At 42.1% G+C, this 23,784-nt stretch overlaps 1 protein-coding gene across 1 annotated transcript in view; it reads right to left on the bottom strand.

The window, feature by feature from the left end:
• Nucleotides 1–23,578, bottom strand: part of LOC124000363 (ankycorbin-like) — a 67,251-nt gene extending 43,673 nt beyond the window's left edge. The window contains exons 1-2 of the mRNA XM_046306671.1: nucleotides 23,361–23,578; nucleotides 22,749–22,828 (exon numbers count right to left, since the gene is read on the bottom strand). Of these exons, the coding sequence (XP_046162627.1) occupies nucleotides 22,749–22,784 (36 nt within the window). The 5' untranslated portion in view covers nucleotides 22,785–22,828; nucleotides 23,361–23,578. The remainder of the gene's footprint in view (nucleotides 1–22,748; nucleotides 22,829–23,360) is intronic.
• Between the last annotated feature and the right edge of the window lie 206 nt (nucleotides 23,579–23,784).

Here is a 23,784-nt window from a genome sequence, read left to right as displayed (position 1 = left end):
GGCCACAGTAACCCCAAGATTTGGCGGGGGGGGCACAAAGGGGCTGTCGGTCGAGCCGAGGATAGAGCCAGAGACTGTCGGAGTCGATGGAGCTGTTGGAAGAAGGAGATCGGAGAGAAATGTTGGTCAGGTGTATTCTGCAGCGCATTCGCCCTGAAGAGCGCCTTCCCAGCCCGGTACGTCATGTGCCGGTTCCTCGCACTCGCCCTGAAGAGCGTGTCATCAGTCCAGTGAAACCTGTGCCGGCTCCACGCCCTAGGCCTCCAGTGCGCCTCTCCAGCCCGGTATGTCCTGTGCTGGTCCAAAGCTTCCAGTGACGGTCAACGGTCCAGAGCTTCCAGTGACGGTCAACGGCCAGTCCCGCTCCATAGCCGGAGCCTTCCTCTGCTCCGGTGCCCAGTCCGGGCACGGCCTTCAGCCCGGCTTCAGGGTCAGATTAGCGGTCTGAACGGGAGCTACGTCCCACCCTAACCCTCCCCATCCAGGTTCAGGTTTTGCAGTCGGAGTCCGCACCTTTGGGTGGGGGTACTGTCACGCCCTGACCATAGAGAGCCCTTGGGGTGCTCTATGGTGCAATAGGTCAGAGCGTGACTAGGGGGTGTTCTAGTCTTGCATTTCTATGTTGGTTTGAGTATGGTTCCCAATTGGAGGCAGCTGATGACAGTTGTCTGTAATTGGGGATCATACTTAGTGTGGTCCTTTTCCCACCTGCATTTGTGGGATATTGTTTCATTTTGGTTTAGTGCTATGTGCACTACGAACTTCATGTTTGTTTATTCTTTGTTGTTTTTTGATTTTTGAAGGTTCACTTAAATAAATATGTGGAACTCTACTCACGCTGCGCCTTGGTCCGCTCATTATGTATATGACGAACATGACATGCAGATACTCAACTAGTCTAAAAGCCAGTTTTATTTCTTCTTAAATGAGCACAACAGTTTAACTGTGTTAACATAATTGAAAAACGGTTTTCTAATGATCAATTAACCTTTCAAAATTATAAACAGGAGTGACAGGTGGCTGATAATGGGCCTCTGTGCGCATATGTAGATATTTTTAAAAAATCTGCCGTTTCCAGCTACAATAGTCATTTACAACATTTAACAATGCGGAGGGGGAGATCTTTGTGGGCTATACTCTGCCTTGTCTCAGGGTAGTAAGTTGGTGGACTGTTGATATTCCATTGGTGGTGTGGGGGCTGTACTTTGGCAAAGTGGGTGGGGTTATATTCTTGCTGGTTGGCCCTGTCCACTTTGGACAGGGCCACCTCTCCCATCTAAGTCTTCAGTCGTTGTGAAGTGGCCTGGCGCCATATGCAGTTAACAGGCAAAAGGCTGGGCCGTCATTGAAAATAAGGTTCCAACCCCACCAGTTTCCAGGGGTGTGATCTTAGGTATGTCTCTCTACTCTGCAATAGTCAATGTTGGCAGGGTAGCCTAGTGGTTAGAGCTTTGGACTAGTAACCGGAAGGTTGTGTGTTCAAACCCCCGAGCTGACAAGGTACAAATCTGTCGTTCTGCCCCTAAACAGGCAGTTAACCCACTGTTCCCAGGCCGTCATTGAAAATAAGAATGTGTTCTTAACTGACTTGCCTGGTTAAATAAAGGTAAAATAAAAATAAATAAAAAATGTCCCGGGGGGCTAGGGTCGCCTATCTGGTGTAATTTATCTGGTGTCCTGTGTGATCTTAGGTATGCTCCCTCTAATTCTCCCATCTCTCTCTCTCTACTCCCCTTCCCAGAAGACCTGAGCTCTAGGACCATGCCTCAAGACTAACTGTCTTGACGATTCCTGGCTGTGCCTGTCCCCAGTCCACCTGGTCGTGCTGCTGATCTCGTTTCTGCTGTTCTGCCTGTGGCTATGAAAACCTGACCTGTTCACCGGAAGACCTACCTTGCTTGTCATGTTACTAATCCAGTTTGTTGTGTTTGCTATCTCAACCTCTGACTGCCTGGCTATGAAAATCCAAATGACATTTACTTCTGAGGTGCTGACCTGTTGCACCCTCTATAACCACCCTGATTATTATTTGACACTGCTGGACATCTATGAACATTTGAACATGTTGAAGAACAATCTGGCCTTACTGGCCATGTATTCTTATAATCTTTACCCCTCAGAGCCTGATTCCTCTCTAGGTTTCTTCCTAGCTTCCTACCTTTCCAGGGAGTTGTTCCTAGCCTCTGTGCTTCTATATCTGCATTGCTTGCTCTTTGGGGTTTTAGGCTGGGTTTCTGTAAAAGCACTTTGTGACAACCACTGATGTAAAACGGCTTTATAAATCCATTTGATTGATGAAATTTGATTGATCGGTCAGTATAGTAAAATAACCAGTAGTAGGTGGTATTGCAGCAATGAGGTGAACCAGAACAAGACACAGACAGTAACAGACTCGGTCAGTGTAAAGTAAAGTAAGGAGTGAACCAGACAGCCAGATAAAGGGACTAGCGGCTGCAGACAGAATGTGTAGGAGGGTTAACACTAACCACAAGGATTACAGATGAATAAAGACACACAGTGTAGCTACTGTATTTGGTGACAGGCCTGCTCTGCTCTATTCTCTAACACCTGACATATAGACCACATTAGCTCCCTGACCATTAGGCCTACACTCCATCTAGATGTTCACATTTAGAAAAAGGTATAGAAGAAAGTTGTTTCACAGTTATTATTAATTGTTTTGCATATGTGTTTCTGTGTTTCTTCTGATGAGGAGCCTGCGGGGGAAAAAAATCAGTTTTAAAACTCTGCCGTTCCGACCTACATCCACATCCAGAGTTCACAGTTTTCTTTAATTTGCACCCAGGGGATGTCTGTGGAACTGTGGTTGCACCAGCATTACTCAAACTGCAGCTGAACAGAGAAGAACACCATAAAACTTAAGACTAATGTGCTCCAGAACTGACCAAACAGAACACTGAACAATATCGTGTAACTGTACTATGTAATACGGTAGATGAGACAGACACACAGGAGGAGGGCTACTGCTGCAGTGGTACAGTATGTGGATGCCTTAATAACATTATATTTGACAGATCTACAGTAGAGCACTAAGTAAAACGGAATGCAATGCTCAAGTTTCAAAGGAAGTGACCTTCCATGGAATGGAATTCAAAACCACTGTAATAATGTCATGACTGGATGCTGTGTTGCCATAAAATGCACAACAGTAAACCCCGCAATTAAATGTAATATTAGTGCTTGCAAATGCCGGAGCACAGTAATACACACTTACCAGTGCCTTCAAAAAGTATTCACACTTTACTTATAGAACACTCAGTCACTATACTAAAATCAAAATATTTTGGGAGGGGGGGGGGTGGGTCACATACAAATATTTAGCAGATGAAGCGAAATGCTTGTATAATGTAAGAAATTACACACACAAAAACAAAATACTGCAACGTTGCTTAGGAGCTAGAAGCAGAGCAGGTCCTCAAGGTCAATATAACAAGACCTAGAGAACAACAAAGTTATAAGTAAATATTTTTAAACCTGCATATTTTGTTAATATTGCCTGCTAACATTAATTTCTTTTAACTAGGAAAATTGTGTCACTTGTCTTGCAACCGAGTCAGGGCATGTGCAGCAGTTTGGGCCGCCTAGAGCATTGCAAACTGTGTGAAGACTATTGCTTTCTAACAAAGACAGCCAACTTTGCCAAAACGGGGGATGATTTAACTAAAGCCATTTGCGAAAAAAAGCACAATCGTTGCACAACTGTACCTAACCACAAACATCAATGCCTTTCTTAAAATCAATACACAGAAGTATATATTTTTAAACCTGCATATTTAACTAAAAGAAATCCAGGTTACCAGGTAATATTAACCAGGTGAAATTGTGTCACTTCTCTTGCGTTCATTGCACGGAGAGTCAGGGTATATGCAACAGTTTGGGCCGCCTGGCTCGTTGCGAACTAGTTTGCCAGAATTTTACATAATTATGACATTATGAATATTTAGACTATATTTTTTTGGGGGGGGCATCCACCCGTTAAATAAAATATGGAACGTTTCCGTATTTCACTGAAAGAATAAATGTTTTGTTTTCGAGATGATAGTTTCCGGAGTCGACCATATTAGTGACCTAAGGCTCGTATTTCTGTGTGTTATGTTATAATTAAGTCTATGATTTGATAGAGCAGTCTGATTGAGTGATGGTAGGCACCAGCACACTCGTAAGCATTAATTCAAACAGCACTTTTGTGCGTTTTGCCAGCAGCTCTTCGTTGTGCTTCAAGCATTGAGCTGTTTCTGACTTCAAGCCTATCAACTCCCGAGATTAGGCTGGTGTAACCAGCAAGTTAGCAGGGTGCGCGCTAATAGCGTTTCAATCGGTGACGTAACTCGCTCTGAGACTTGGAGTAGTTGTTCCCCTTGCTCTGCAAGGGCCGCGGCTTTTGTGGAGCGATGGGTAACGATGCTTCGAGGGTGGCTGTTGTCGATGTGTAGCTGGTTCAAGCCCAGGTAGGAGTGAGGAGAGGGACGGAAGCTATACTGTTACACTGGCAATACTAAAGTGCCTATAAGAACATCCCAATAGTCAAAGGTATACGAAATACAAATCGTATAGAGACAAATAGTCCTATAATAACTACAACCTAAAACTTCTTACCTGGGAATATTGAAGACTCATGTTAAAAGGAACCACCAGCTTTCATATGTTCTCATGTTCTGAGCAAGGAACTTAAATGTTAGCTTTCTTACATGGCACATATTGCACTTTTACTTTCTTCTCCAACACTTTGTTTTTGCATTATTTAAACCAAATTGAACATGTTTCATTTTTTATTTGAGGGTAAATTGATTTTATTGATGTATTATATTGAGTTATAATAAGTGTTCATCCAGTATTGTTGTAATTGGCATTATTACAAAACATATTACAAAACATATATTTTTTAAATAGGCCGATTAATCGTTAGCGGCTTTTTTTGGTCCTCCAATAATCGGTATCGGCGTTGAAAAATCATATTCTGTCGGCCTCTACCTAGAAACAAAGGACTTTCTTCTGAAACTTGTCAGTGTGTTCTTGTTCTGAGAAAGGAAGAAACTGAAGATATCGGACAACGCTGTGTACCACTCCCTTCACAGAACAGAGCAAACTGTTTCTAACCAGAATAGAAAGAAGAGTGGGAGGCCTGGTGCACAACTGAGCAAGAGGACAAGTACATTAGTGTCTAGTTTGAGAAACAGACACCTCACAAGTCTTAAACTGGCAGCTTCATTAAATAGTACCCGCGAAACACCAGTCTCAACGTCAACAGTGAAGAGGCGACTCCGGGATGCTGGCCTTCTAGGCAGAGTTGCAAAGAGAAAGCCATATCTCAGACTGGCCAATAAAAATAAAAGATTAAGATGGGCAAAAGAACACAGACGCTGGACAGAGGAACTCTGCTTAGAAGGCCAACAGCCCAGAGTCACCTCTTCACTGTTTACGCCTATGTAGATATTCCATTAAAAATCAGTCGCTTCCAGCTACAATAGTCATTTAAAACAATAACCATGTCTACACTGTATTTCTGATCAATTTTATGTTATTTTAATGGACAATTTTTTTTGCTTTTCTGTAAAAAATGAAGACATTTCTAATTGTCCCCAAACTTATGAACGGTAGTGTATACTTGGTCATAACCGACTTTATATGGGCAACTAAAACTCATAGAATAAAGTCTGTGTCACGTTCGTTATACGAAGGAGACCAAGGTGCAGCGTGGTATGCGTACATTCTCTATTTATTAAATGAATGCCGAACAAAAACAATAAAGAACAAACTAAATGTGAAGTTATCCAAACTAGTGCTGACAGGCAACTAAACATAGACAAGAACCCACGAACACAAAAGGGATATGGCTACCTAAATATGATCCCCAATCAGAGACAACGATAAACAACTGCCTCTGATTGGGAACCATATCAGGCCACCATAGACATACAAATACCTAGACATACAAAAACCCTAGACAATACAACAACTAGCATACCCACCCTCGCCACACCCTGACCTAACCAAAATATAGAGAAAATAGAGATATCTAAGGTCAGAGCGTGATAGTACCCCCCCCCCCCAAAGGTGCGGACTCTCGGCCACAAAACTGAACCTATAGGGGAGGGTCCGGGTGGGCATCTACCCTCCGTGGCGGCTCCGGACGCAGCCCCCCTACGCTGATCCCGCTGTCTTTGTAGAACCGGACTGTGGCCCGTCGCCAGAGGCTCCTAACTGTGGGCCGTCGCCGGAAGCTCCGGACTGGGAACTGTCGCCGGAAGCTCCGGACTGGGAACTGTCGCCGGAAGCTCCGGACTGGGAACTGTCGCCGGAAGCTCCGGACTGGGAACTGTCGCCGGAAGCTCCGGACTGGGAACTGTCGCCGGAAGCTCCGGACTGGGAACTGTCGCCGGAAGCTCTGGACTGTGGAGGCGCACTGGAGGCCTGGTGCGTGGGACCAGTACAGGTGGCACCGGGCTGAAGACACACAGCGTGGTATGCGTACATTCTCTATTTATTAAATGAACGCCGAACAAAAACAATAAAAAAACAAACGAAACGTGAAGCTATCCAAACTAGTGCTGACAGGCACCTAATAATAGACAATAACTTACGAACACAAAAGGGAAATGGCTACCTAAATATGATCCCCAATCAGAGACAAGGATAAACAGCTGCCTCTGATTGGGAACCATATCAGGCCACCATAGACATACAAATACCTAGACCTACAAAACCCATAGACATACAAAAACCCTAGACAATACAAAAGCTAGGATACACACCCTCGACACCCTGAGCTAACCTAAATATAATGAAAACAGAGATATCTAAGGTCAGAGCGTGACAGTCTGAGGGTGGTTTTAACCTTCCAGATATGTAATTGCATGAACTCGCCACCCAAGGCTTTTACTAGAGACATATAGTTGAATCAACTAAAGAGGCACAATGGGTACATTTGAAGATGTGCATGCTCACCTCCAAAAACTTCTCACGTGTATATTTTCAAAGGATGGAGCTAAGAACATTAACAACTTCCTACTTAAGAACACTATAACAATATATTTTAATTTAAATAGGCAAGTCAGTTAAGAACAAATTCTTATTTTCAATGATGGCCTAGGAACAGTGGGTTAACTGCCTTGTTCAGGGGCAGAACGACAGATTTGTACCTCGTCAGCTCAGGGATTCGATCTTACAACCTTTTGGTTATTAGTCCAATTCCCTAACCACTAGGCTACCTGCCACCCCCAATATGGAAGAAAATTAAACTTATTTTCTACAAGAACCAATATCACTCCCTAAAAACACAATCCTATGGAACAATCCTTGGATGGGTTTAAAGGATTCACTGATACATTGGTCCACATGGAAAACTAAAGACATAGTAGAAACTGTAAATTTGTTGTTAATGAATACATTTTCATGAGAATTAAAAAGCAATTTTGGACTGACCAATGTAAAATGTTCAAATACATGCAACTTAACATATGATGAAATTTATATTTGAAATCTTTTGGACATCAGAGCAATCTTGAAGGAATCCTTTATGAGTCAGAAAAGGATATTCATATGACATTTTTTTAAACTATTGGAACAGACTTAAAAATAAATTATATATTGGAACAAGATGGAGGGAATGTTGGAACATAACTAACAAAATTACAATTACCAAAAATGTATGCTTAATCCAGTATAAATTAATGTATAGAATGTATTATACGAGACAAAATTCTCATTCTACAGCACAACGGAGATTCATGTCTTAAGTGTAAAACTAACAATAACTCAATAATCCATGCCTTCTGGGGGTGACGTTGACAAACAAAATGGTGGAGCTTGAGGTCAGGGTAGGCCGTCATTGTAAATAATAATTTGTTCTTAACTGACTTGCCATGTTAAATAAAGGTTAAATAAATAAAATAAAATAAATGTGGCAGAGAGTAATGAGGACGCTGGAGATGGGGTTGTGAGCAGGTGGGTCTGGGCATGTTCTTTTGATGTTTGAGTGCGTTTGTATGCTGTCTTGTATATGTGTTTGTTTGGCATTGTTTGAAGAAGAAAACCATCGTAAAAAAAGGTATGCACACATTGTGTCCTGTCCATTAGACTGTCCATTAACAAATTGCAAGATGCCTAATCTAGCCTATTTCAGACAACCATAAGAAATTATCAACCCTATCAAACACCTTCGACAGGTCAATAAATGAGGCAGTACATGATAAACAATAAGGCACATCATCTAATAAAAGTGTAGCCGCTGAAACTTTGCTATGTCCAGGTCTAAAAACAGATTGGTGCTCATTAAGAACAGAATGAGAAGTAAAAAGCTGAGAGTTGGCCAGGGATACTAAAATTTGTCAAGGCAAGATGGCTTGGAAATTGGACGGGAGTTATCGAAATCAGAAGGATCTCCGCCTTTGTGTAGGGGGGAGGATTTGTGCCATTTTCCAGATCTTAGGGATAACACCAGAAACAATTGTCAAGTTAAAAATATAAGCTATTATTCTGCAATAAGTGTGGCAGAAAACTGCAGCAAAAAGGGTCAAGTGAATCAGCCCCAGTAGATTTTTTAAATAGTGATCTTCAATAAGGCACTTAGTACATCATAGACATAAAATGGTAGAAATTAAAATGAGGAATGTGTATTTGGGAATGTATCGTTCTCTGCAACCTGGCTTGAGGTGAGTTAAGGACTCCCTCTACTGGAATCAGAGTTTTCAGAATCATTTTTTTTTTTTTAAATAAGTGGCCTGCTTAGGCAAAGTGGTTATTGAAAGCACCACAAAATGTCCATATTATGGGACCAGAGGCCGTCAAAACCTACTGGGGCAATGATGGGGTGGAGTATTGTTTCAATGATTTGACTATCTTCCAGAAGGCAGCTGGATTTACACCATTCACAGATATTTTAAGATGCATGTACATTCAGCTTTTCTAATCAGGGATAGACATCTATTTCTCAAGCGTCTGAAGGACTGCCAGTCAGATGAAGAATCAGTCAGCCCAAGCTGAATTTCTCTCCTGAAGTTTCTCTGATAGTTAATGTGTGAACCAGGAATTAGCTTTATCCTTTAACTTTAGGTTCTTGAACGGTGAATACTTGTCTGCAATAAAGTTTAGCAAAGAAGTAAAACTATTTAGAGCCTGATCCGAGTCAGAAATCTGTGTTTCATCATTTTCCTTCAATTCGCAAGAGGCTGAATATACAGTTGAAGTCAGAAGTGTAAATACACCTCAGCCAAATGTTTTAATTTAAACTGAATTTTTCACAATTCTTGACATTTAATCCAAGTAAAAATTCCATCTTAGGTCAGTTAGGATCACCACTTTATTTTAAGAATGTGAAATGCCAGAATAATAGTAGAGAATGATATATTTAAGCTTTTATTCCTTTCATCACATTCCCAGTGGGTCAGAAATGTACATACACTCAATTAGTATTTGGTAGTATTGCCTTTAAATTGTTTAACTTGGGTCAAATGTTTTGGGTAGCCTTACACAGGTTTCCCACAATACGATGGGTGATTTTTGGCCCATTCCTCCTGACAGAGCTGGTGTAACTGAGTCAGGTTTGTAGGCCTCCTTGCTTACACACGCTTTTTCAGTTCTACCCACAAATGTTCTATAGGATTGAAGTCAGGGTTTTGTGATGGCCACTTCAATACCTTGACTTTGTTGACCTTAAGCCATTTTGCTACAACTTTGGAAGTATTCTTGGGGTCATTGTCCATTTGGAAGACCCACTTGCGACCAAGCTTTAACTTCCTGACTGATGAATTGAGATGTTGCTTGAATATATCCACAGAATTTCTCCTCATGATGCCATCTATTTTGTGAAGTGCACCAGTCCCTCCTGCAGCAAAGCACCCCCTACAATGTGATGCTGTCACCCCGTGCCTCATGGTTGGGATGGTGTTCTTCGGCTTGCAAGCCTCCTCCTTTTCTTATGAACATAACGATGGCCAAACAGTTCTATTTTTGTTTCATCAGACCAGGGGACATTTCTCCAAAAAGTATGATCTTTGTCCCCATGTGCAGTTGCAAACCGTCGTCTGGATTTTTTATGGCGGTTTTGGAGCAGTGGCTTCTTCCTTGCTGAGCGGCCTTTCAGGTTATGTCGATATAAGACTCGTTTTACTGTGAATATAGATTCTTTTGTATCACGGCTGGATGTGATACAGCCTGGATTCAAACCAGGGACTGTAATGACGTCACTTGCACTGAGATGCCGTGTCTTAGACCGCTGCTTTCATGTATGCGTTTCCTCCAGCTGATTGATTTGCACTTTTCGCACCAAAGTATGTTCATGTCTAGGAGTCAGAACGTGTCTCCTTCCAGAGCGGTATGATGGCTGTGTGGTCCCATGGTGTTTAAACTTGCGTACTATTGTTTGTACAGATGAACGTGGTACCTTCAGGCGTTTTGGAAATTGCTCCCAAGGATGAACCAGACTTGTGGAGGTCTACAATTTTTTTGATTTGACCATTTCTTTAGATTTTCCCATGATGTCAAGCAAAGAGTCACCAAGTTTGAAGGTAGGCCGTGAAATACATTCACAGATACACCTCAGAAGCTTCTAAAGTCATGACAAGCTGTTTAAAGGCACAGTCAAATTAGTGTATGTAAACTTCTGACTCACTGGAATTGTGATACAGTGAATTATGAGTGAAATAATCTGTCTGTAAACAATTGTTGGAAACATTACTTGTGTCATGCACAAAGAAGATGTCCTAACCGACTTGCCAAAACTATAGTTTGTTAGCAAGTAATTTGTGGAGTGGTTGAAAAATTAGTTTTAATGACGCCAACCTAAGTGTATGTAAACTTGCGACGTCAACTGTATCTCACCAGAGAAAGCATCCAAGTGAGGCAAGCCATCTATCCAATGCTGTCTGGTCAAAAAGAGTATAACATTGTTGCCACCCGTAGCATTGACTGCTAGGGAAACCAGCGAGCATTTGGCCTCCCTTGTTAAAAAAGTATAAATAATACACAATTAGTGAGCTCAACTGTAACTCCTGGAACACCAAAAAAAGACTAAAGGGAAGCCAGTTCTTATTTGGCTTCACTCCTATCACATAAGAATTTGTTGCGGCCTTTTAAGCAGTCTAGTACAGTTAACCTCTTGAAGCTAGGGGGCACTATTTTCATGTTTGGAAAAATAACGTCCCAAAGTAAACTGCCTATTTCTCAGGACCAGATGCTAGAATATGCGTATAATTGACAGCTTAGGATAGAAAACTCTAAAGTTTCCAAAACTGTCAAAAATATTGTCTGGGAGTATAACAGAACTGATATTGCAGGCGAAACCCTGAGGAAAATCCAATCAGGAAGTGCCACTTATTTTGAAACCCTTCCGTTTCGTTGCATGCCTATCCTTCATTTAAAGGGATATCAAAGAGATTCCTTTTTCTCTGGCTTCCCTAAGGTGTCAGTCTTTAGACAGTTTCAGGCTTTTATTTTGAAAAATGAGCGTGAAAGATCACATTGCGTAAGTGGAGAGGTGGGGGCTCTCAGAGTGAGTTTTTGCGCTACAGAGTAAAGCCGCCATTGTTCCTCACACTGTTATTGAAAAACCTACACACTCTGTTGATATATTATCAAATTTATATTTTAAAAACTACCTGAGGAATGATTATAAAAAACGTTTGACATATTTCTGTGGACATTATGAAGACTATTTGGAATTTCCGTCTGCGTTGTCGTGAATGCTCTTTCCTGTGGATTTCTGAACATAACACGACAAACAAAAGAAGGTATTTTGGGTATAAAAATAATCTTTATGGAACAAAAGGAACATTTGTTGTGTAACTGGGAGTCTCGTGAGTAAAAACATCCGAAGATGATCAAAGGTAAATGATTAATTTGATTGCTTTTCTGATTTGTGACCAAGCTTGCTGATGCTAAGTGTACATAATGCTATGTTAGGCTATCGATAAACTTACACAAACGCTTGGATTGCTTTCGCTGTAAAGCATAATTTCAAAATCTGAGATGACAGGTGGATTAACAGAAGGCTAAACTGTGTTTTGCAATATTGCACTTGTGATTTCATGAATATGAATATTTTTTAGTAATATTATTTGACTGTCGCGCTATGCTATTCAGCGGCTGCTGACGAAAATGATCCCTCGACAGGGATGGGTAGCGTCAAGAAGTTAAATAATTAACACACACATGAACGCAGCGGTCTAAGACACGGCATCACAGTGCAAGAGGCGTCACTACAGTCCCTGGTTCGAATCCAGGCTGTATCACATCCAGCCGTGATTGGGAGTCCCATAGGGCGGCGCACAATTGGCCCAGCGTTGTCCGGGTTTGGCCGGGGTAGGCTGTCATTGTAAATAAGAATTTGTTCTGAACCGTCTTGCCTAGCGAAATAAAAAAGTTACACACACACACCACACTGACCAAAAAGTAATTGTTGGCATTTATGTATGTCCCCATTACCAGTAAAACATAATCAAAACCTATTTCTTTCAATTACTTACTGTGCTGTTTCGTTGTTCATTTGTTCAGTCGTTTCATTCTCAACCAGGATTTCTACGAAACGCCGTTTGGGTCTTTGCTACGAAACGCCGTTTGGGTCTTTGCTACGAAACGCCGTTTGGGTCTTTGCTACGAAACGCCGTTTGGGTCTTTGCTACGAAACGCCGTTTGGGTCTTTGCTACGAAACGCCGTTTGGGTCTTTGCTACGAAACGCCGTTTGGGTCTTTGCTACGAAACGCCGTTTGGGTCTTTGCTACGAAACGCCGTTTGGGTCTTTGCTACTGAAACGCCGTTTGGGTCTTTGCTACGAAACGCCGTTTGGGTCTTTGCTACTGAAACGCCGTTTGGGTCTTTGCTACGAAACGCCGTTTGGGTCTTTGCTACTGAAACGCCGTTTGGGTCTTTGCTACGAAACGCCGTTTGGGTCTTTGCTACTGGCGCCGTTTGGGTCTTTGCTACTGAAACGCCGTTTGGGTCTTTGCTACGAAACGCCGTTTGGGTCTTTGCTCTGGCGCCGTTTGGGTCTTTGCTACTGAAACGCCGTTTGGGTCTTTGCTCTGACGCCGTTTGGGTCTTTGCTACGAAACGCCGTTTGGGTCTTTGCTACGAAACGCCGTTTGGGTCTTTGCTACGAAACGCCCGTTTGGGTCTTTGCTCTGCGCCGTTTGGGTCTTTGCTACTGAAACGCCGTTTGGGTCTTTGCTCGAAACGCCGTTTGGGTCTTTGCTACCGTTTGGGTCTTTGCTACGCCGTTTGGGTCTTTGCTACTGAAACGCCGTTTGGGTCTTTGCTCTGAAACGCCGTTTGGGTCTTTGCTCTGAAACGCCGTTTGGGTCTTTGCTACTGAAACGCCGTTTGGGTCTTTGCTACTGAAACGCCGTTTGGGTCTTTGCTCTGGCGCCGTTTGGGTCTTTGCTCGAAACGCCGTTTGGGTCTTTGCTCTGGCTTGCCGTTTGGGTCTTTGCTACGAAACGCCGTTTGGGTCTTTGCTACTGGCGCCGTTTGGGTCTTTGCTACTGGCGCCGTTTGGGTCTTTGCTACTGAAACGCCGTTTGGGTCTTTGCTACTGAAACGCCGTTTGGGTCTTTTGCTCTGAAACGCCGTTTGGGTCTTTGCTACTGGCGCCGTTTGGGTCTTTGCTCTGAAACGCCGTTTGGGTCTTTGCTCTGAAACGCCGTTTGGGTCTTTGCTACGAAAACGCCGTTTGGGTCTTTGCTCTGAAACGCCGTTTGGGTCTTTGCTCTGAAACGCCGTTTGGGTCTTTGCTACTGAAACGCCGTTTGGGTCTTTGCTTTTGGGTCTTTGCTACGAAACGCCGTTTGGGTCTTTGCTACGAAACGCCGTTTGGGTCTTTGCTCTGGCCGTTTGGGTCTTTGCTACTGAAACGCCGTTTGGGTCTTTGCTTGGCGCCGTTTGGGTCTTTGCTACGAACGCCCGTTTGGGTCTTTGCTCTGAAACGCCGTTTGGGTCTTTGCTACTGAAACGCCGTTTGGGTCTTTGCTACGAAACGCCCGTTTGGGTCTTTGCTACGAAACGCCGTTTGGGTCTTTGCTACGAAACGCCCGTTTGGGTCTTTGCTCTTTGGGTCTTTGCCGTTTGGGTCTTTGCTACTGAAACGCCGTTTGGGTCTTTGCTCTGAAACGCCGTTTGGGTCTTTGCTACTGAAACGCCGTTTGGGTCTTTGCTACGAAACGCCGTTTGGGTCTTTGCTCTGGCGCCGTTTGGGTCTTTGCTCTGAAACGCCGTTTGGGTCTTTGCTACTGAAACGCCGTTTGGGTCTTTGCTCTGGCGCGCCGTTTGGGTCTTTGCTACTGAAACGCCGTTTGGGTCTTTGCTCGGCGCCGTTTGGGTCTTTGCTCTGAAACGCCGTTTGGGTCTTTGCTACTGAAACGCCGTTTGGGTCTTTGCTACTGAAACGCCGTTTGGGTCTTTGCTACGAAACGCCGTTTGGGTCTTTGCTACGAAACGCCGTTTGGGTCTTTGCTACGAAACGCCGTTTGGGTCTTTGCTACGAAACGCCGTTTGGGTCTTTGCTACGAAACGCCGTTTGGGTCTTTGCTACGAAACGCCGTTTGGGTCTTTGCTCTTTGCTCGCCGTTTGGGTCTTTGCTACGAAACGCCGTTTGGGTCTTTGCTACGAAACGCCGTTTGGGTCTTTGCTACGAAACGCCGTTTGGGTCATTGCGTGTCAAAAAAGAAAACAATGACCAGTAAATAACACTATTTGACGTGTCAAAAAAAGTTTTGACCAATCACGACCTGGATATGACTGCACATCACATAATAATTGAACGCCTTCATACATTTTTTATGGCGTTATTACATTATCACTTGTATTTCATGTCACAATGATTCATCAATATGTATGCTATGATGCTAGTAAAGTTGCCTCGCACACCTACCGTGCTAGTTATAAAAAAGCTAGCTAGCTCATGGATGCAAATAGTGTTCTTCCCTAAAACATAGCAAAACGACAATCAGTTTCAGTAGCTACAGTTAGCTAGCCACAATAAGGATTAGCCACAATAGCGGACTTTGCAGTTAGCCTTCAAAATAAACGTATGTAGTAGCAATTTTGAAGGCAAACCGCAAATTCCACTATTGTACCAAGTCCAGTCGAGCCTCACTAGCCAGATGAAGCTAGCACGATTGCTTATAATGTTAGCTTTGGGCAACAGCTGATTCCGATATGGTCACCGATATATCATGCATCCCTACTAAATTTGCCATAAAGTAGCCTGAGAGTATTTTTGAAATTGTATTATGGTAATGCATCCGAGCATGTTTTCCATAAACTGCTCTATCCCTGGTGAGTCCGGTTACAGTACGGTGTCCAGAGGGACTACTTTATGTGAGAACTGTAAACCTCACTGGATGTGTCTGTCAAAACCCCAACAGGTTATCAATTTGGTCTCTGGGAGACATTTAGGTGACACATTGTATCACTTTAAATGCTTATCCTCATAGCAAATAACAAAATAAGTTTTGAATGCAACACATATATACAAATGCATCCCAAGTCATCATAAGCATTTTGCTAAGAAGCCTGGAGAATTAAAAGAAAATAGACATTAATTAGGGGAACGTAAATGTTCACATCAAACGTTATTCCAAATCTGTCCTAGAGTCCATTTCCTGTCCTCTGAGGCCCCCATGTCTCCAAAAGAAAAAACAAACCCAGCCCGCAAAGTTGTAATTCCTTCAGCTACACTCAACGTATTTGTTTAGTTTTACCCACTTTTTAAATTAGGAAGAGGGAGATCAAAAAAGGAAATGTCTACATCAGAAGACTTCCACATCCTCTCAAGCAGTAACCGGAGTATGAGGCTAAAACAAAAACAAAAAACGTACCAATGTTGCTAAGTACATAATAACAATAACGCATCAAAAGACTGAGTGCCGTCTGTCTAAAAAACTGTAGTGCAAAACGTATTTAGCCACAGGTCATACAAGGGTCTGCTAGCTGTGCCAGGTATGTAATAAACATAACGTACCACTTACATTACAGTACAGCAGACAACTGGGCCAACATCATAAACACACTGTAAATGATGCTCACTGGGTCACACCAGTTTAGCAGCACAGCTTTCCCTGTGTAACGGATGTGAAACGGCTAGTTTAGTTCGCGGTGTGCGCTAAATAGCGTTTCAATCGGTTACGTCACTTGCTCTGAGACCTTGAAGTAGTAATTCCCCTTGCTCTGCAAGGGCCGCGGCTTTTGTGGAGCGATGGGTAACGATGCTTCGTGGGTAACTGTTGTTGATGTGTGCAGAAGGTCCCTGGTTCACGCCCGGGTATGGGCGAGGGGACGGTTTAAAAGTATACTGTTACACCTGGATATCAGAGATTAACCATGAGAAATGCAGATGCAGCATTTCTGGAAACTGCTTCAATTGCACTGTTGTTTTCCAGTCAAACAAAGATGAGGACATCTTGCAAAGCTCTATCCCGGATGCAATTTCCTTAAGGCAAAAGTACACTAAAGCCATAATCTGTAGCCCAATAGATTTTCTTCTGCTCTACATATTGATGAAATCCATAACAGAGGGAGAGGGCAATGAACTCAACATCAAGCAGTCCATGGAAAGTGTGTTCCTTCAACATCAGTATTCCTGTAAATACTGCAAAACAAGGCATATGCTTTCTACACAATACTAAAGTATATGGGGTGTTCTGGATTGCCATTCCACCCAAATTTTCCAATATGTAGACTTGTTCTCAATCCAATGCTCACTATATTGGACTGTGCCAATTCTTCAATGATTACTTCTCCACACAATAAGAGCAACATACTGTAAGACATACCTTCTGCTTCTGGTATTCTCACTATACTACTGTAGCATCAAAGTCTGGGGTCTGGTCTGAACGACTTCCACTATGGCCTGCTGGTGAAATCATCAGCCTAGATTTATACTGATACCAGTAAGTGCAGACAGACAGCAGCTGTAAAAGTCACTCTTTCTCTGCTCTGGACCCCCCAAAGACAACCGAAACCCCAGAGCCATGATCTAGTGTATGCCTTACTGTGTGTAGACTAGTACGCTTTTCATAATTGAAATGTGAGTAAAGTTTTAAAAACTTGCTACAGGCAATGCCATATGTCTCTCAGTCTCAGCAAAGAAAACTGTACAAAACAATGATCAGAGAGAGGAACAGCTGATGACCCGAGTCTTGACACCAATGCCAATGTGTCCCTATGGGTATTGTCTGTCTACCACCACAACAATGCATGTTTGTGTAGAAAGTGTGGCAAGTATAGTATCTACAGCCTTACGATAAACAATTAAATGTTCATTTCAAGCACTTCCTAATACAAAGCATATGCACAATGTCCCCAAACAATGCCTCCGTTCTACTAAATAACAGCTGAAACTGCTTAAGCAGTCTCAAATAGACTTGAGCCGTTTACATGACAGAAACCCTAACCAACATAAGGGACTGGAAACCACAGAGAAATCATGGCTAAACAAAGACCATATGGTAATTTTCAGACAGACTTCCACTCTCAGATACTACAGCACAACAGTGTTCTTTTTTCATACAAAATTATACATTTTCCCATATATCACCTCATGGTATTAAACATCTAAAAATGTGTTTGAATGCACAACCACATTTAGTCAAATTAACTTTAGAGCCTATTTAGACTAGCAATCGCAGATAATAAACATGTGGAGTATTAACATTATGCAAACACACTCTACTGTATACAGTATTGCCATGGCATCAACAGTTGCTATATAAACTGCTATATATTATAATTTCAACATTTCCTTTTGCCTTAAGTCCCAGAGTCTCAGTTGTTCCCTCCCCATCACCACAGAGCTGACTCTGAGCTTGGCTCGATGGCCTTCACTTATTGTGAAGGTTCTGAGTAGGCAAAGGCAGAGTACAGACAAGGGATTGTTGTTGGAGGAGCGCTGAGTCAGAGAGAGAGCAGGGAGCCAAACATAAAGTCACAGACATAACGTGGCATATGCATCTATGTATATGCTATGGGTTGAAGAGTAAGAACAACATGTTTTCCCTCATGTGATCTTGGTGAAGATGTTGGTTTTCTGAACCATTGCAGTTGGTGGAGTGAGGTTCATTGTGCAGGAGTTTCCTTACATTTACATCCCAGAGCAGAGGCCTAATTGGCACTTTTGAAGCATATATAAAAAAAATTGCCAGAGTACTACACCTCCTTTAACAAAATTAGCCTGTTCTATAAATAAACATTTCTGAAAAGACTGAATGCGTGTTCAGAAATTGGGGTTGAGGAAAAACACCTCTCCCTCAGACACACATTCATACATGTAACATGGTTACTGTAAGGCATGTGAATATCTTTTTCTTCTTACCCTGAATCTACGCAGTAGGAGGAGCAACTGACAAAATACCAGCTAAATCAGATGACTGAGGAATGTTATGAGAACAACAAATGAACACAAGGTTGCCAAATCTTTACAGATAGCAGTATGACCTTGTCATTGATCTCATGCCAAACTTTTCACCTGAACTCTTTCAGTTCACTTGCCATGGATCCAGTAACACAATATGCTCCAAGTTAACATTAAAGTGAGGCCTTCCTTGACTTCTCTGCTCCCCAAAGCTTACATTTCTCTCTTCCTCTGCTCTAGTAACTGTGATCATTGGCATGTACCATTACCTCGTTCCTGGCGATACAGTAACCGACACCAGCCTGAGCCCAGGGAGGCAAGGAACATTTGATTTATTAAATGTTCAAACAGACACAGAATTAGTGCCACACTAAACATCTCCAACATCCAGAGTCATTCTATACCATGCTCAAGGTTAGAGTCAGCTCAACCTACAATTACTGAGTCAAGCCATCTGTTGTTGACCAGAAGTTCCCCTACTGTCTCTCTGCTTCTGTAAACAACAGATAAAGAAATCACATGGTCCTATTTTTAATAGACTCAATGCAGTGTTTGGGCTGTCTCTGGGACCCCCCTAAGACAAGCCTCGAGGATCCATCCCCCCACACCCCTTCAGGCAGCCCAGATTAATGCCCTACTACACTGGTTTACTGTCATTGTCCCCCATTAAGAGGCCTTTCAGTGAGATGACAGCGATAAGAGAGTCTGCTCTGAGATCATTCTAAGCCATTCAGACAGCTGTGTTTGGTGAGTCGAGGATGCATAATCTACCACACACATGAATTAGGCACAGGCTGGAGAGGGTTGTGGAGGGGGCAGTGTGTTTTTACAAGCCTTACTTAATCCCTCTGAGCAGCCAATGCAGGGCAGCTGGGAGCAGTGTAATGTTTAAACTGTATGGTAGTAAGCTAAAGAGTCTGTCTGGGAAGGAGAAGGGACTCTATGGGACATTTCCACTAAGGATTTACCAAGGTGTTTAAGTGACTTCTGTTTCCATCTACGTGGACCGACACCAGTGTCTCACTGGCCAAGATGACAACCTGCTCTGACTTGGAGCCAAGGCAAGGCCCTGGGTAGTTTTAATATGTCATTTGCATAACAATGGCTAACTATGAACTTTAACACCTCCTCACAAAGCAACAGTCTTGAGTGATGCAGAAGTTGTTGATACTGCTCACCACAAGTCTTTAGGAAACACAATAACACTAGAGCTCAGATTAACATAAAACACTGGCGATACCCTGGTGTGGGGGTAAGTCTAGATGGAAAAATCACGATTCTCATATTAATTAATGGAACGACATTGACTACACTCCCAAGATTTATATTTCACTAATATTTCAAATGAGGAATATTGTGAAATGTGTAAGTGTGTGGTGCATGATAACTTAGCCAGACCAGAAGGGAGCTAGCTGCTGTAAATCACAGAGACCTCAGGAATAGGGCTCCACAAGGACTCTAATATCATAGTACTTCAAAAGGCTTGAACTCCTCCCTGTCCCATTGATGCACCCAGCCAGTCTCATTCCTTTTGCTGAACCACTAACATATTCTATGACTGGTCACCTGCAGTTTGACCAGGTTTCAAGTTCTCTCCTGATTGGCTCTGTAGTCAAGATGCAGCTGTGGATTTCTGATTGGTGCCTAGGGTGGAGCAGACTGGATATAACCTGGTTTCTGGGATTGTGCTTGGCCATTAACCACAGATGGACTTACTGAGAGAGACAAACAGGGCCAAAAAGGCTTAGGCTAAAATTCTAACAATGTATTCACAGACACAAAAAAATGCATGAGCTCTTCTCCTTTAGGATGACCTTGTATAGCTAGGAACTGCAAGACACCTGCTACTGTTTTTTGTTGTTTTTTCTTTACCAGTGAAACTTCTTTTTAGACATGGCTTGCTTCCTGATATAACAGTTTCCTTCATGCAACATTGTGTTTAATACTAAACTGGGAGAGTACATTTACACCACCTGGCCCTGTCAATACATGTCTACAATAAATGATCCAGTTCCAATTAGGGTGTTGAAGGCGCTTGCACTTCGTAACAGCCTCAGGTCAATGCAACACAGTCTAACCTGTATGAAACAGTTGCAACAGGGTCTAGCCTAACCAGTAAGATAAAGTTGCAGCAAAATACGCTAACCTGTAACAGACTGGAGGTGTCAGGTGAGGACATGCCTTTAGGGGATTACTGTCTGGTCTGTCTCCTATTTCAAAACAAAAAGATGCACTTGGGCCGTGAGAAACAGGGGGGCGGGGAGGAGGTGCATAGGGAAGGGTAGCTGGGACTAGGATGTACTCTATGAACTTTAAAGACACAGCTGGAACCGCTGAGCAAGACTACACTCAACTTAATTCCTGATCATTCTTGATAAAGTATGTTTGTTTATTCCATGTGTAACTCTGTGTTGTTTTGTGTCGCCCTGCTTTGCTTTATCTTGGCCAGATCACAGTTATAAATTAGAACTTGTTCTCAACTAGCCTACCTGGTTAAATAAAGGTGAAATAAATATTTATTTATTAATTGTCAGCTCATTAACTTGAATCCCTATTGCAGGTAAATCGTTGTAGATTAAAGGGATCCTGAAAAACATTTAGCATTGATTTGACACTAACATTGTGGTAGTCCTTGGATAAAATAACTATTATATACAAGGGCTATTTGGCAAATGGCTGACTTCATACAACTATTTATACTGGCATTCCTTGTTTTTGTGAAAAGAATGAATGTCTGGCTCTGGAATGAATTCCACTGCAAGGTCAAGCTGACACATAGCCCTAAAATAGAATCAGGATATTTTGTTTCTATTGCTCTTGATGAGCTCTTTATAAAAAGCACAGTATGTGGTATTGCTGAAAGCAAAATGAATGGTCTGTGGAGCTAGATGATCCACAGTAACCCCACTACTACAGCATATGAGGAGGGTTTTCTCAGTCAATAGACATAATGACACATGGGTATGGTATTGACTAAGGCTGTCCATCTATAGGCCACATAGAATATGTATGGGCCAATAGCTCAACTTGAAAACCTCTCATGAGACACTTCTCAAAACTAGTAAATTCATATGATAGGGTGAATTCTATGCAAAACCAGAATTCAACCAAAACATAATAAATCTGTTATTAAAAAGGCAGGTCTTCAACTGCTTCAGATATTTTTTTCATGAGTGAACACTTTGGAAAGTGTGTTTAAATGTATTCAGTCCAAGACTCTTCCACAACCGGCAATGGCATGTTTCGCCAGGGAGAATGAGAGTTGACTATCGGATCACAGTTTAGATAATTTTCTATCTACTAACACTAAGGGGACCAGTGGAAACAGTAAACTGTAGCCAATCTTGTGGACAAAATATGATTTTTTTAAATAGCAAAGCAAGTGTGAGAAGTGGTTATGTGGGTGTTAACTATCAAAGAGGATGGTTACAGAGATACGGACGGACTGTTCCTAAGCAACCCAAATGTGAAAAACACCCACGGGTTGCAACTCCCACTGTTAAAATACGTTAGTCAGCCATAAGCAATGGTTATGTTTTACAACAGCATCAGATACAATACCCTGTTATTTGTGGAAATAATATTTGCATATAGTCTCTCACTTTTATAATTACAAGCTAATAAAGGTTTCTAGGTTTATAATCTACGTATATCTTATCTTCCGTATGTCATATGGGCACATTAATAGTACTAAACACAAGAGTACTTTCCTACAGACAATCACACCCCAAAACTTCCTTGGGCCTCTTGAAAACTCAAAGTATTCCAGTGACTCAGAAGGAATCTTCAACTCCTACATATTTCAGTGAATGTATTCTGCCTTAAAAATCCATCTGTCAAAAACATTGGAACAGTTCTGAAATGTACATTGATTTATGAAATGTAATGTGTTCAAAAAAACAAAAGTTTAAAAAAAAACTCTAGTTGCCTGACTTTTGGTTTATCCCCAGCTTAGGTACATACTCATCCAAGATGACGGATGTACCCAATTTAAAGTGTTTAAAATCGCCCCCTTCATAGCCACACTTCCTCTCTGGCACTGATGCCGTCTGATTACAGTCACTGTCTTCATTTTTTTATTTAAACTTTATTTAGTTGGGAAACTATTTAACTGTGACTACTGATGAGTCACACTCAGTGGAAGTTAGTCACTCCCTGTAGGATCTTTAGGAAACACAGCCTGGAAAAGTCACTCCCAAATGATTCAGTCACAACTATGGAGAAACTACCATGGAGGCTATTACTGAAATAACTTTATGGCAGAGGGCTTCATCGCTATGACAGTCACGGAGCCATACGGATCGATGAATGAATGAAAACATTGTCAGGCAAGAACATACCACCACAACCGCAAAACCCCATTGAAAAGTAATGCATGTTCTTACATCGCTCTTCCTAAACTTTGCTTTAAAACTCTTCATCTTAGGCCTGGTCCATACAGTTTCCCACGTGTCCAGGTGAGCCTCTGAAACAAACAAAAATATTAAAAGTATAAGATGTGTAACTCATAAGTCGTCTCTAAAGTGCAACAGGGAGAAGCAACATGTGCAAATGTAACACTTTTCTCTGATTTCATGGTAACGTATTTGAGAGTTGGCCCTTATTAATATGCATGTGTAACTGTAATTTTAACCATTTGCAATATAAACGTGTCTTGCACTCATCCGCGCAATAGCCTTCCCAGCACTAATGAATAAAAACAAACTATGGGACAGAACGTATAGGCTGATACAAAGTATCCATCGCGAGTCCCATGGCACGGTTTCAAGTTATTTTGAGATGGTCACAGTAACGTTAGCCTGTAGCAATAGATTGCTGTATATAATTGCTACAATTAGTGCACAACGTTCAACGGCAACATATTTTATTTGTACTCCGATACATTTGTATCATTCAACCACGCTTGCTCTTTAGCGAAAGATAGGAACAGCTAGCAAGCTAACAATTCAGTCTAGCATCAACTTTGTAAATAATGTATGAACACGCTGCACACTTACCCTTTAAAAGTTGTGACTCACAGTAATATTCTGTTCGACAGCCTACAGATTTGACTAAATCCTCAGTCGGTAGAAATATATTAAAATAGAATCGACAAACAGAAAAGGAATAGCTAGTGTGAACAAATAGCCCGCCTAGATAGGCTATGCTGGCTAGGTTCAGGCTGAATACATTAAAAGTTGGACTATTCAAGTGCCTATGGCTTTGCTCGGAAGCTAGCTCACTGAGTGTTACTCCAGTTGAAATGGTGACGTCATTCCTCACCCCGTGACCAAATATTTATGCATATTCCCAATCATGAATAAACCTTTTGTAGGCTAAATGTGCAATTGAATTATAGTCTTGTGTTTATTGTAATATTTGACAACAATTACAACGGGTAAACACTTTACAACACCAACGTGACTAATCACACTTCTCTAA

Source organism: Oncorhynchus gorbuscha, linkage group LG16, assembly GCF_021184085.1.
Source record: "Oncorhynchus gorbuscha isolate QuinsamMale2020 ecotype Even-year linkage group LG16, OgorEven_v1.0, whole genome shotgun sequence".
Classification (NCBI taxonomy): domain Eukaryota; kingdom Metazoa; phylum Chordata; class Actinopteri; order Salmoniformes; family Salmonidae; genus Oncorhynchus; species Oncorhynchus gorbuscha.
The sequence above is the reverse complement of the archived record's forward strand: the minus strand, read 5'-3'. Positions and strand labels throughout refer to the sequence as shown.